The 13867-nt window shown below is 36.5% G+C and overlaps 1 protein-coding gene across 1 annotated transcript in view; it reads left to right on the top strand.

Moving 5' to 3' along the window:
* The window catches only part of LOC129238056 (uncharacterized), a 40415-nt gene extending 27725 nt beyond the window's left edge, over positions 1-12690 (top strand). The window contains exon 3 of the mRNA XM_054873097.1: positions 12612-12690. Within this exon, the coding sequence (XP_054729072.1) occupies positions 12612-12690 (79 nt within the window). The remainder of the gene's footprint in view (positions 1-12611) is intronic.
* The last annotated feature ends 1177 nt before the right edge of the window (positions 12691-13867 follow it).

Here is a 13867-nt window from a genome sequence, read left to right as displayed (position 1 = left end):
GCATTTTGTCCAAAATTTGGAGCTTTGAGTTATTCAACTTGAGTTTAGTTATATTGGTCAGCGCAGTTACGAATCTTGTCCTAGTCCTGGATGCAAAGCTTAACTGAAAAAGATATGTTATCCAAAGCAACAAAGACTCTCATGATCTGCAAACGTCCAGCGGGAAAATCCTGGGGTTGAAGCCCAAAAATCCTAAGATGGGTTTTCATCTTGATAATAAGGCCAATGACAACATATGGAGTGGTTGCTTGGGCATCAAGAGCCGCTCTCCCAACAGTGCGAGCAGCACTCGCTAAGCTTCAACGCTTAGTATGCGCGTGCATCACGGAAGCGATGCGGACCTGCCCACAGATGCGGTCTAACACCGCTTCACATAGTTCTCCAGCAATCAGCCAAGCGTACGCTGCTAAATATTACTAGCGAAACTGATGTGGGCCACGTAAAATTTGCTTTTTGAATCGGCTATAAAAGAAAACTAATCAATATTTTTTCAAACTTTTTTTTTTTTATTTTGAAGATTGAACATTGTCATTTATGAATGAAAAATAATATCGTTCAAATGATTGCCACGACTGGCTCTACAGAAGGCCATTCAATCATCCCAATTTTTAAGCACATTTTCGATTGTTTGGGCTCCAATTTCATGAATGGCAACTTCGATTTCGTGTTTTAAAGCATCAATCGTCTCTGGATGGTTCGCATAGCGTTTGTCCTTAACGGCACCTCACAAAAAATAGTCCAACGGACTTAAATCACAGCTCCGAGGCGGCCAATTGATATCGGAATTTCGGCTGATTATTCGGTTTTCAAAAACGGTAGCTAAAAGCTCGAGTGTAACTTTGGCAGTGTGACAAGTTGCGCCGTCCTGTTGAAACCAAATGTCGTCCATGTCATCCTCTACAATTTTTGGAAACAAAAATTCGTTGAGCATGTCACGGTAACGCTCGCCATTTAGTGTAACCGCGGCTCCTCGCTCATTTTCGAAAAAAAAAATGGCCCGATGATGCCGCCAGACCAAAAACCGCACCAAACAGTGGCTAGTTGTGGATGCATTTGCTTCTCTACACTAACGTATAGATTTTCTGGGCTCCAAATCCAAAAATTTTGCTTGTTGACGTAGCCACCGATGTGAAAATCAGAAAAGTAGAAGAAGACTCACCACTTTGGAAATAAGTTTTCAATATTTCCCAATTTTGTTCAAGCGTATAGCGTCCCATTTCGTAAATGTCAAACCTTTAAGTAAATTATGAACACATTTGACATGTCATTTGTGTTACCATTCTCAAAAAAATAGGTGGTTCAAAAAGCAAACGCTATATGGCCCACCCTGTATTTCAAAATTCTAATATTTACTTAAAAGCAGCAAAGCCTTCAAATTTCCCAAAGAGATTTCAAGTAAATTCAAGGCAAATGAATGAAATTCAAGGCGAATGAATGCAAATAAATTTTAATTAAAAAATTCCATAAATGTCAAAGAAACACTTCTACGTTTTCAAAATAATTCTAATAGCATTTCATATAAACAAACGCATGGGTAAATATCAGTAAATTTTACTTTTTCAGCCTGCTGTTAAATGCATTAAGTTTCATATAAATTCTAATTTAATTTCAAAACTTTTGTAGAATCCTTAAGCTACTGAAGCAGTAATGGACATGGATAAATAATAATTTCAAACGATTTAATCTGAATGGATTGGCTTTTAAGCAAAATAATTTATTTCATCTTTCACCTGGCTGCTTCAGTGATAATTCAAATATTTAGTTTATTATGCAAATACCATTTTTTGTGTGTTAGAGATTCTTAAAATTTGTTTATTAATGTTATTTGCCTTACATAGAAAGAAAAATATATTCTTCAAATTTGCTTAGTGCAGTATTCTTTACAGTTGCCGCAATGTCCTTTTCAATTTAAAATGTCAAAATTTCCTTGGCAGATATGTTTGCTAAACTATTTTTAGCGCTCAGGTGAAAGAAATTGTGTACCACGCGTGAAGTGATGAAGCTTATTTCTGATTCACTTGCTTTGTAAGAAACACAGAAGCGAACTGCAGCCACAACAGTTGGTTCTACGTTACCGGAACGAGTCGGATATATATCCGGTAAGGGACAGTCACTCCAGCAACATTTCACGTACATCACAACAAAGAGTCCGCTTTACATGATGTTCGTTGACTTTAAGAAGGCATTCGACACAATCAAACGAGACTCGATATGACTAGCGTTGAGTAGGAATGGCTAAGATAATGCGCCTGATCCGTTCCCTTTATAAGAACTCCGAACTGGCACTGCCACATAACGGCAACATCAGTCACCCATTCACTACCAACGCAGGCGTAAGGCAAGGTTTTGTCGTCCGCTCTCCTCGCCATCGTCATAGACGACGTTATGGCCCAATTGACCCTGTAAAAAAGACGCATCGTATGAAGTTTCACCAGATATCTCGAGGATCTGGACTTCGCCGATGGTATCTGCCTCCGCCTCTCACAAACTCACTGGCATGCAAGTGAAGGCGCACAGACTAGTTGCTCTGGCACGCACTGTCGATGGTGTACCATGGAAGAGTCTTTTCGAGACCCTGAGCTGAGTGAAAAAGGATATAAAAAAATGCCCTATTTTACGTTCTTTTATATTTTTTTTAAATTAAATTTTTAAAATAAAGTGGTGAAATAACTCATTTAACATATTTTTTTCTTAAATTTGTTTTCTTCCCTTATATCCAGGGGAAAAATGATTTAACCTCTGATTATTTTATTACAAACAAAAACTTTTCTGGTCAATGTCCCACATAGCTTAAGTAATCATCCTTGACTCCAAACTGCAGAGACACAAAAGCTGCTGCTACTTTAACAGCTGTTACAATAAGGATGCCAAAGCTTATACAAAAATGCTGGAAAAGTTTAAGGTTGAAAGAATTATGCATTACGAAAACAAGATCTACAGTCTGTGTCAGAAAAAAGGAACCGCGATTATGCACGTAGAAAAGAGATACATTTAAATTTTTTTTACATTAAAGTACGTACAAAACTACGAGTAGCAATTACTCAGTAAGCCGTGTAGTCTTCATCGTTGTCGAGTATAGCCTGGCATCTTCTCGGCATGCTTTGAACCAGCTTTTCTGCGTAGCTCGTCGACAAACAGGACTAGATTTTGCGAACTTGATGCACGAGTTGCTTTAAATCAAGGACTGGACTTCCGGCAGGATGTGTTTTCATAGTTCGCCACACATTTTCAATAGGGTTGGTGTTTGAGGACTGCGAAGGCCAGTGCAATACTGTGACGATATTTTCTTGTTTTGTTGTTTCTCAATGTTTTTTTCTGAGAGCAGTGATTTCGATGATGTGGGACGGTAGAATATGTTTGCCTCCTTCAGTCGACGTTCGATGGTGTTGATACTCACATCTATTCCCTTTTTTCAAGAATTGTGCGTGCTTGGCGTAGTCACAAAGAAGGGTCCCGCTTAAAAAGCTCGACGATCACCGTATCCTGCTGTTTTGTCGTCACTCGCTTCAAGCCGCTCTCGGAAAAGTCATCAACATTTTTGTACACCTTATACCGCTGATTCCACATCACAACAACCTTTTTGATTTTTTAGTCACTTTTGCAGCCGCGGCGTAAGATAATTTCGGCCCTTTCGAATGCGTGCATAAAAATACCGCCTTAAAACGCTTCGCGTATTTCTCACTTATTTTTGTTTGGTTGCGTTTACGGGAAAGTTTCGAACGACACTAACCTGAGTTAGCACTGGCGTCCGTAGCCCGTGAGTGGGACTATTATGCAGCAAAAAGCAGAACGAAATATATCTTGAAGCTACAAGAAAACAACCGGTAAATGCTAACTTGATGTTGGCAGGCATGAAAATAATTTTAAATAAAATTGAAATCACAAAAAGAATCTCGAATATCTGCCGCAATAGTTTGCGTATATGTAGAGCAATTTCCTGGTATCAAAAAACCTGTATTAAAAACATAGGTGCTTCTTCTCTTTCTTTTTCCAAGTGCACTAGCGCACAAAAAAAAAAATAGTCCCCTCACTTCAATGACCAAAAAATCCGATGGCAGCTTTCAGAACTATGTAATTGAATTAATTTCGATTCCTGCTCACATCTACTCGACCGCAAAAAATTCAAGTCATGTGTAACGAGCTAAGCGGTAATTAAATCTGTTGCCAAACTGTCAAAATGAAATTAATGCAACTGCCAATTTTACTCAGAGGGATTAAATAAAACTAAAAAAATAATTCTTCATATGTGAGTGATAGCATTTTTTTTTATTTCAAGCAGAATAGTTGCTGTAAATGTTCAATGGCAGTTGACAGTCACGCGTTGAATGACGTTTTTGACATTTTATCAACCAAACAATGCCCATTCGGCCCAGATGGCTGTCACTTTTCGCAGATTACATTTCACAATTTAGGTGGACAGGCAGGAGGCAGCCCGTTTAATTATAAAAGTCGGCCAAGTTTTAGGTTGATTAAAGGCGTGAACACACACACACAGGCGCATGCATATACAGATTAATGGTTTCCAATGCAAGAGGAAATAAAAAATTTGAAACAGAAAATTTTTGATTAGCAACTGGCAAGATTTTTATGTTTTCTTAAAAATAATGCTACCTAAATTTTAATCGATTGCGCCCGCAGGAAAAAAGAAATTAATGAAATGTATTTAATAAAATTTTAATTGAAAATTCATTCATTTTGTGATGTAGTAGATATAAACAAAGCCGTAATACCATCTTAATTTTTTTTTTTTTTTCAAAAATAATACCAATACCTGTAATTAGAATTTTCACACATCCCCCTCTATCAAATCTGTTTGGGCGCCCAGATTGGAAGTGCTTTTTCTAATAGGGGTTTTTTCTGACAAATCACGCATGACGACTGTCAACCTAAATACATAATTTTGTTCAGTATTCTTTGACATTTGACGAAAACCGACGCTCTGTGAAAAGTGTTCATCACGCGCTCAAGCTACTTTATGGTGTACATAACCGTCCTACCGAACGCTCTTCGGCAAACTATCAGCAAAATTCAGAATAATTTGACATTATTGGATGTTACTCGACCGATTAGCCCACGTACAGCCCGAAGTGAAGAGAATATTGTGGCTGTAAATGAGAGTTTTGCCGAAGACCCGGAAGTGTCGATGCGGCGCGCCGATCTCAACAACTTGGCCTTTCTTATGGCACTACTTCTGCGATTTTACGCAAGCATCCTGGTTTGAAAGCGTATAAAATAGAGCTTGTTTAAGATTTGAAGCTGGCCGATCTTCCAAAGCGTCATAATTTCAGTCGCTGCGTTCTTGAAAAACTCGTCGTAGAACCGCATTTGGGGAACAGAATTTTGTTAAGAGTTAATGGCTACGTCAATAAGGAAAATAGTCGCATTTAGGCAGAAGAGCGGCCCTAAGTCCTAAGCTGTATATGATTGACACTTGGTGCTGTGCTAATGGGCTATCAGCAAACCCCACCAAAACTGGTATTATCTTCTTTACCAGAAGGAGGAACCTTGATTGATTCGTTCTGCCTAAGCTAAAAGGAGTCACAATCCAGCTATCCAAAGAAATCAAATATCTTGGAGTAGTCTTCGATAGTAAATTTCTTCAGAAGCCACACGTTGAAACAAAGACATTCAAAGTACTGACAGCTTTCTGGCGGTGCAAGGGTGTCTTTGAGAAAACGTGGGGTCTTTCTCCTGGCAAAGGTCCTATGGATCTACACGGCTATGATAAGACCTATTATCACATATGCATCAGTGGTCTGTAAGAGTGGGAGTCAGGTGGACCCTATCATGACTACAACGCACTGTGGCCATCTGTTACACCGCAGTTTTTTCAATTACTTCAGACCCGACATTAGATGCTCTAGTTGGTCTACCACCACTTGATGCTTTTATACAAGGAGAGACCTTGAAGGCCATCTGCAGGCTGAAACACAAAAGGAACTGGTACGGCCCCTATCCAGAGAAGGCATGGACTTCGATCCAATGATTATCTCCATGCCCCTTGGCTCCATGCCATCCAGAGCCGTGCTTGACAAGAGATACAGTGTAGTGCTGCCAAAGGTCAGTTGTGGTCAAACTCTGAAAATGAGCCTGGCAAACACTGTTTTCGCATTTTCACGGATTGCCCCAGGTCCGAGCACGGCTCCGGCTCTGGGGTCTGTGTGGAATCCAGCAAGACAAAACTGCACTTTGCTCTTGGAATGCATGCATCTATGTTTCAAGCGGAGGTTTATACAGTTCAAAAGCGATGAACTTTGTTGTGGAAAACAGATGGAGAGGCTGATCTATAAGTATCTGCAGCGACAGCCAAGCTGCGCTCATGGCCTTAGACAGCCCCCCAACCACATCAAGGGTAGTCGAGTCCTGTAAATCCAGGCTGAACTATGTCGGTAGACATAATAGTCTGTTGCTAACATGGGGCCCGGGACACGTGGGTATCGCAGGTAACGATATCTTTGACTCTTTAGCCAGAATGGGCTCGAGGTCAATTTTCTTGGCCCAGAGCCCGTTTTGCCACTCCCTTCTGCAGCCTTCAAAGCCACGGTTAGCAAACGGGTTAGTACAACCCACAAACGAGTTTGGCATACTGAGAGAGGCTGCAAATGGACAAAACTGATGTTACCTGTCATGTTCGATCGACTATCGCAAATCCTCCCTTCATTAAGCAGAAGGGACTGCAAGCAGCTGGTTGGACTGATGACGGGCCACTTTCTGTGGACGCAGCACATAGAAAAGGTAGGCATCTCAGACAGTGCACTCTGCCCAGCTTGTGAAGAGGAGGATGAGACGGCGGACCACTTTCTGTGCATCTGCCCCGTCTTCGCTTGAATCAGGCTTGAGACCTTTGGCACTGATGTTTAAAAAAGCGACCGCCTTGGCTCCTTGGCACCACAAGGTCTACTCAGATTTCTTCGGAGGTCGGGTAGATTTAAAGAAAATTAAAAAGGAATCCGAGTGCAGTACAATGGACTCAATTATCTCTGAATGCTGTACTTGTCTATTGTCTGAAAGAATCATCAGGTTGATGAAGGTTATTCACCATTATTGCATTTGACTGCTGCTCGCCAATCACTAAACCTGTACACCATAAACAGAATCATGTCACACAAGTCTAGATTTTGCATCAGTTTGGTCTGAAGGTCACTGCCGTAGTCGATAGAGCTTAGTAAACGATTGTCGGAAGGTTGGAGGGCATACCCCGCCCACTTTAATTGGATGTGCATGACCTCATCTCTCCCTCACATTTTCGATTGCATTCTTCCTTTGAGGATGAGATGATCGTGAGCGGTGTAGTGGAATTGCAGATAGCGCAAGCCTAAGTGATCTATCTGGTGTTTGTATTCGCACAAGAATATTCCCATTTATTTATTTATTTAATTAATAGTCTAAAAATACATTCATTGTTTGTCTAATACGGAATATTTTAATCTGCATATTTATTTTTCTTAGGCACATTTTAACATTGTACTTGGCTGCATTTTTAGTACATTCATGCAAATTTAAGAAGCAAATATTCAACTGCTAGCGAATTAAATTCAACTCAACTCAAAATCGTGCAATTCCGTTGCCCTTTGCCAAGAAAATAGATATTAGTCTTTGTGAGAAATCATTAGCGCATTCATTCAATACAAATGGGAGACACCGGCTGTCATCCACCTTTCAACAGCCAACAAATAACTCAATTATTTATCTTTTCCTTTTGGTGCCTTGTGCGTTGCCGGCCACAACGTACGAGATGTAAATTAAATCTAAATGACTTCTTTGTACGTTTATTTGGCAATAAAACACAAATTGCCCAGAAACGCGCTAATAAATTAGATCATAAAGATAAACTCATTTCAAACACATGCATTTATGTACGTAAATATATATTACAGTTACACACATACATATTCACATCCATGCGAAGAAGTAGACTTAGGCTTTAGACTTACTGCATTGTCCCAGGTGCGAATACCACTTGAGAATAGCAAAGCGATGGTATCGTCGCTTTTAAATTTAGTGGGCGCCTTGAAAAATATAGAAAAATCAAAGTAAATAATAATTAAATGAAAACCTTATCTATATTAAGTACAGGAAATTTAATTAAATAAGCAAAAATAAAACTAAATAAAAGTGCTGTACAATACAGTAAAATACAACATAAAAGGAAATACATGGTCCAGCACTCGAAGTGTAACCAATTGAAAAGGCCACAAATTTAATTTGGAAAATTACTTTTATTCAATTCAAAGCAAAAAATGTGTGAAAATAATAGTTACAAAATTAAGCATCAGCTTACTTTTGCTCGATATGACCACCTTTTGCATTGACTATGGCCATGCAACAGTTCAGAAACGAATCGCAAGCTGCCCGAATGTGACTTGCAGGTATTTTGGCCCACTTGCGGACAATGGCTTTTTTCAGCGCCTCGAGACTGGTGAATCTATTAGTTCGGACTTTGCTCTCCAGAATGGCCCAAATAGCAAAGAGCCCCATCGGACTCGCGTCTGGTGAATTTGATAGCCATTTGAGAGAGTGTGGACATTATGAAGTTGGGAACGTTGGTTTTTAACCATTCTTGGTTCACTCGAGCTTTGTGAGACGGTACCGAGACCTGTTGAAACGTCCATGGTCTGCCACGAAAATGTTTGTTTGACCACGACTTCAAAGCAATCTCCAGAATACTTTCCCGATAAAATTTCGCAATTACCTTGACGCCAGGCTCGATAAAAATGATTGGAAACCGCCCATCTGCGGTTAAAGCGGCCCAAACCATTACACGTGGCGAGCGCTGCCTTCTGGTGGCCAATCGATGAATCAAATTCTCGAACGAACGGTCAGTCAAATAAACCCTATCGTTTTGGGAGTTTACGAATTGCTCAATTTGAAAAATTTTCCCGTGAGAAAACACACTGTTCAGAAATTTGTCGCTTTCGGCCAAGTGAAGCAACTCTTTCGCTCTCTCAAATCTGGTTTGTTGCTGCTTTGGTGTGAGATCATACGACTATGGGATCTTATAAGGCTTATTTTGAGATCATTTTTCAGTATGCGGCGGATGCTACGGTCAGATATTTTCAGTTCTTTCGCCATTTGATTGGCACCTTAACGAAAATAAAAATTTTATTTATGGCACCATTACTCGTAACAATGACATTGGTAGCATCGCAAAACGCCATGGTCATCAAAAGACTGCAACTTGAGCGAAATCCCCGACGGTCAAGTTGCAGGTTTTTGATGACCACCTCCATGACGTTTTGCGATGCTACCAATGTCATTGTTACGAGTAATGGTGCGATAAATAAAATCTTTATTTACGTTAAGGTGCCAATCAAATGGCGAAAGAATTGAAAATATCTGATCATATAAATTCCAAAAAATTTGTATCCCATTTTTCACGTGTTTGAATTTCGATTTCCGGAAAGATTTTTGGTATGCAGTTTTGTAGCTAATAAAAGTTCAGTATAAAGAAGTGGAAATTTGAAATTCCTAGATAATCCCTTTGATTTTTTATAACTTTTTTTCTTAACGAATGCACAACTTTTTTGTATGTGGAGAAAATACGCAACATCGTCACAGAAAAAATCTTTGTAGGAACTTCAAACTTGCATTTTATTATATGAAAATTTAATAAACTATACAATGCATACTAAAACCTTCTAGAAAAATTGAGTTAAATTAAAAAATAGATAAGAGAAAAAAAATTATAGGTAAAGGAAAGTTAAATTAAATATATGATAATATAAGGTCGTTCATTTAGCGGCTGGAATTTCATTTACTCCTCTAAGAAAAATGACTCATAAACATTTTTCAATGACTTTTTTTATTGAATGGAGTAAATTTCACCATTAAGAACACAATTTTATTCAAACGATCTCCTATCAATCAAATTTCCTATCAGGAAATTTTCTTGAGTTTCGCCACTTATCCCACCAATGGCAACCTCGATTTCATGTTTTTCTTAAGTCGTCTGCTGTTGTTGTGTGAGAATGTTGCTGGAGTGACAAATCTTTGGTCGGATTTAAATCCAAATAAATTAAATCAACGAATGTCAGTTAATTTTCTTAGAAATAACAGTCGTTATGCGATATTCCTCTGAGCATAGCTTACACTAAATTCTGATATTAAGAAGAGTGAAAAATGATATGCAAGAAAATAAGAGCTCACTCACGTGGCATCATAGGGCAAATTACCTAATTATACCTCTGCACCCCGTGGAGGGCCACAAATACCAGTCTTTACTGGCCGCCATTTTAGTTTAGTTGGAATCGCTGCAGGTAGCGCACTTTGCCAACACGTGTGTGTATTTCTTTTTTAAACTTCCGATGAAAACTGTGATTTGTTATGGTGTCTTCCGCCTGGCTAAATTTAGCGTTCAGTCGCTTGCACGCGTTGGGGGCTTACATGTTTACCTTCACAGTAAAACCGAAGCTTTAAGAATTCCTATGAAAATGAAATATACATATTTGTTTAACCAAATACTCAAATTACTGCAGAAGTTTTATTTTTTTATTGTACTTTTATTTTATTCAAAGATTTGAACGAGAGTTTTATCTTAAATATCAAAGGTGAGATGGGATGAATGGATAAAAATGCACATGTAATGAAATGATATGGAGGTCTCACATGCTGTTATCCACCTAAGCAATTAAGTAGAGCTTTCATAAGAAATGCTAAACTGAAAGAATTTAAATGCCTCAACTGGCTGTTATGCGATTTTAGACATACAATTTTTCTAAATTTCAAAAAAAATTTTGTTCTGCACAAAAGTCTTAAAATAGCTTCTATTCAATTTCAAGCATTAAATAAAATACAAAAACCAAATTTTTAATTTTGAAAATTAATTGAAAAAATTTAAATAGAGAAGTCGTATGGGCTGTTATTCGGTTTCAGACATCAAATTTTTTTTTTAAACTCTTCTAATAGTAAAAAAAAATTTTGTTCCGATTTTCAAAAAGGCCTAAAATGGCTTCTATTCAATTTGAAGCTTAAAATAACACACAAAAACTAAATTTTTAATTTTGAAAATTAATTGAAAAAATGTATATGGAGAAACCTTAATTGGCTGTTATGAGATTTTAAACATCAATTTTTTTTTTTTAACTCTTCTATATTAAATTTTTGTTTTTTTTTCGTTTTTCAAAAAAGCCTCTAATCAATTTCAAGCATTAAATAAAAAAAAAAAAATATTTTTAATATGAAAATTTTTTGAAAAAATTTAAATGGTCTTATTGGGCTGTTATGCGGTTTCAGGCATCAAATTTTTTTTTAAACTCTTTTAATAGTAAACATTTTTTTCCGATTTTCAAAAAGGCCTAAAATGACTTCTATTCAATTTGAAGCTTACAATAACACACAAAAACTAAATTTTTAATTTTGACAATTAATTGAAAAAACTTATATGGAGAAACCTTAATTGGCTGTTATGAGATTTTAGACATCAATTTTTTTTTTAAACTCTTCTATATTACATTTTTTTTCGTTTCTCAAAAAGCCTAAAATGGCTTCTAATCAATTTCAAGCATTAAATAAAAAAAATATTTTTAAATAAAAAAAAAAAAAATATTTTTAAATTAAAAAAAAAATATTTTGAATTTGAAAATTTTTTGAAAAAATTTAAATGGATGTTATGCGCTTTTATTGTAGATATTAATTTTTTTTATATTAAAAAACAAAGGTTTGTTTTCCAAAACGGCCTTAAAATTTTAAATTTAAATTCTATTAAATTTTTCAATAAATAAATTATTAGTTTTGAAAATTAATTGAAAAAAATTAGTGGAGGAGCCTTAATTGGCTGTTATACGACTTTTGTCATCAAATTCTTCTATATTAAAAAAGTTGTTTTGCTAAAAAGTCTTAAAATGGCTTCTATTCGATTTCAGACATTAAATTAAAGATAAAATTTATTTTTAAAAATTAATTGAAAAAAATTAAATGGAGAAGCCTTAATTGGCGCGATTTTAGACCTAAAACTTTTCTATATTAAAAAAAAAAATCGTTTTTCAAAAAAGCCTTAAAATGGCTTCTATTTAATTTCAAGCATTAAACTTTTCAATAATTAAATTTTTAATTTTGAAAATTAGTTTAATTTAATTCGCTGTTATGCGATTTTAGACATTAAATTTTTCTATATTAAAAAAAAATTGTTTGTTTAAAAAAAAAGCTTTAAAATTGCTTCTATTCGATTTCTATCATTAAATTTTTTAATAATTTAAATTTTAACTTTTTTTGCTTTAAGAAATTGGCTTTTGTGCCCTTTTTAAACATTAAATTCTTCAATACTTGCTTTTCTCAAAAAAAAAAAAGTTTTGTCACAAAAGATATATTTTTGGATTTGGTGGATTTTCTTATGCAAAACCTTAAAATCTACATAAAAATTAATTTATTTTTTATGTACTTTTTGCTTATAATAAAAAATTTAAATTACAAAAATCTGATTTATTTATAAAAACAAGAGCAAGTTGTAAAATTTCTCTCTACTACATCAAAAGTATATACAGCCAAAAGTGTTTAAGGGAGTAATTAAAGGCTGTTATTATTTCTGTGAATTAGTCATCACTAAGTTAAGCAAAATACAAATATTAATTACACTTAAATTTCTAATTGTTTTAATTTTTTTCTTTTATTTACAGGTATGTTTCTGTAAAACACCAGCTTGCTGTGTATATTTCTTTGAACACCACCTGTATTCCGGTAACTACAAATGAATAATACAAAATATTGATGAACAAAACTCTACTCTATGTTTGTCCATTTAAAAGCCCTTTGTGAGTGTTGGGAGAAAGCACCATCACTCTAGCCTGATATCCTATAATAAGTCAAGGTTTTGTACAGAGTTCTTCAAGCCCGAGTATCTTTTCTAGCAGTTGTTTTGAGAGCTGGCACAGTTCAATGCCGTATCTTTCGACAGATGCTGGGTAGAACATCGCATTTTACTAAAATGAGTTCGAAATGCCTTGCAAAATTAAAAAAAAAAAATTGCACTACGAAAATAGGAAATTTGTGAAAAATGTTTCCATATTTCCGGTCGTGATATTCTTCTAACAGAGTGCGGAGCATTTTTATAATATAACTTATCGGAAATTTTTGTAGTCAAGTTTAGTGCAAGTTTTTCCCGATCCTTAAACCACTTGTGCTTCCTCTCTTTCTCTCTGTAAGGAGCGAAGTAATTCTACCTGTGCTGTATTTCTATCTTTCTGAATTTCTGTTGAATTCTATGAGATCATTTCGGGCTCTTCCTGTCTAACTTTGAACTTAAGTTAGGTAAGCTAGGTTGCTTGTATCAGACACAACACTTGGTGGCCCTAAGGCCCATTGTGATATCTGCATGGGATTTCCATCCCCTAAATAAGTTGCTTAAGCCACTTAGATCTTATAAAGGAGGTGACTAGTCCTCCAGTGAGGCATTTTGCAAATTTCCCAGGTCTTCAAAGAAATAATCGGGAGGATATTTGGCACGGCTTCATTGAAGTGAGGACCTTCACAGGAGAAGTGTTGCACCGACTCAATTTCTTATTCATCTCCACAACTCCTGCAGAAGCTATTCTTAGGTACACCCATTCCACTGTCTTGGGTGCCAATAGTGAGGACGCTAGTAGTTGATCTGTTGAGTCCAAGCAGACTTTTTGCCCTTTTAAGATTCAATTTTGGCCAGAGTGCTTTGAAAACCCTGTAGTTAGTAGTCAGAGACCACCTTCTTTCTATTGGTTTCCGCGATTACGCTCAAGTCAGTTACAGTATACAATTCGTTTAGAGGAATGCTTATGTCCTCTACCACTCGCTGAAGGTCATGTTGTTGTTGTTATTGTAGCAGCATAAACATTACCCGTGCATAGAAGGCGAATGCTGCTAAAGTGACAGTCCTTGACCGGATATAAATCCAGGTCGT

The sequence above is a fragment of the Anastrepha obliqua genome, chromosome 2 (assembly GCF_027943255.1).
Source record: "Anastrepha obliqua isolate idAnaObli1 chromosome 2, idAnaObli1_1.0, whole genome shotgun sequence".
Lineage (NCBI taxonomy): Eukaryota > Metazoa > Arthropoda > Insecta > Diptera > Tephritidae > Anastrepha > Anastrepha obliqua.
Note: the sequence above shows the minus strand (reverse complement) of the source record. Positions and strands in the feature narration are given on the sequence as shown.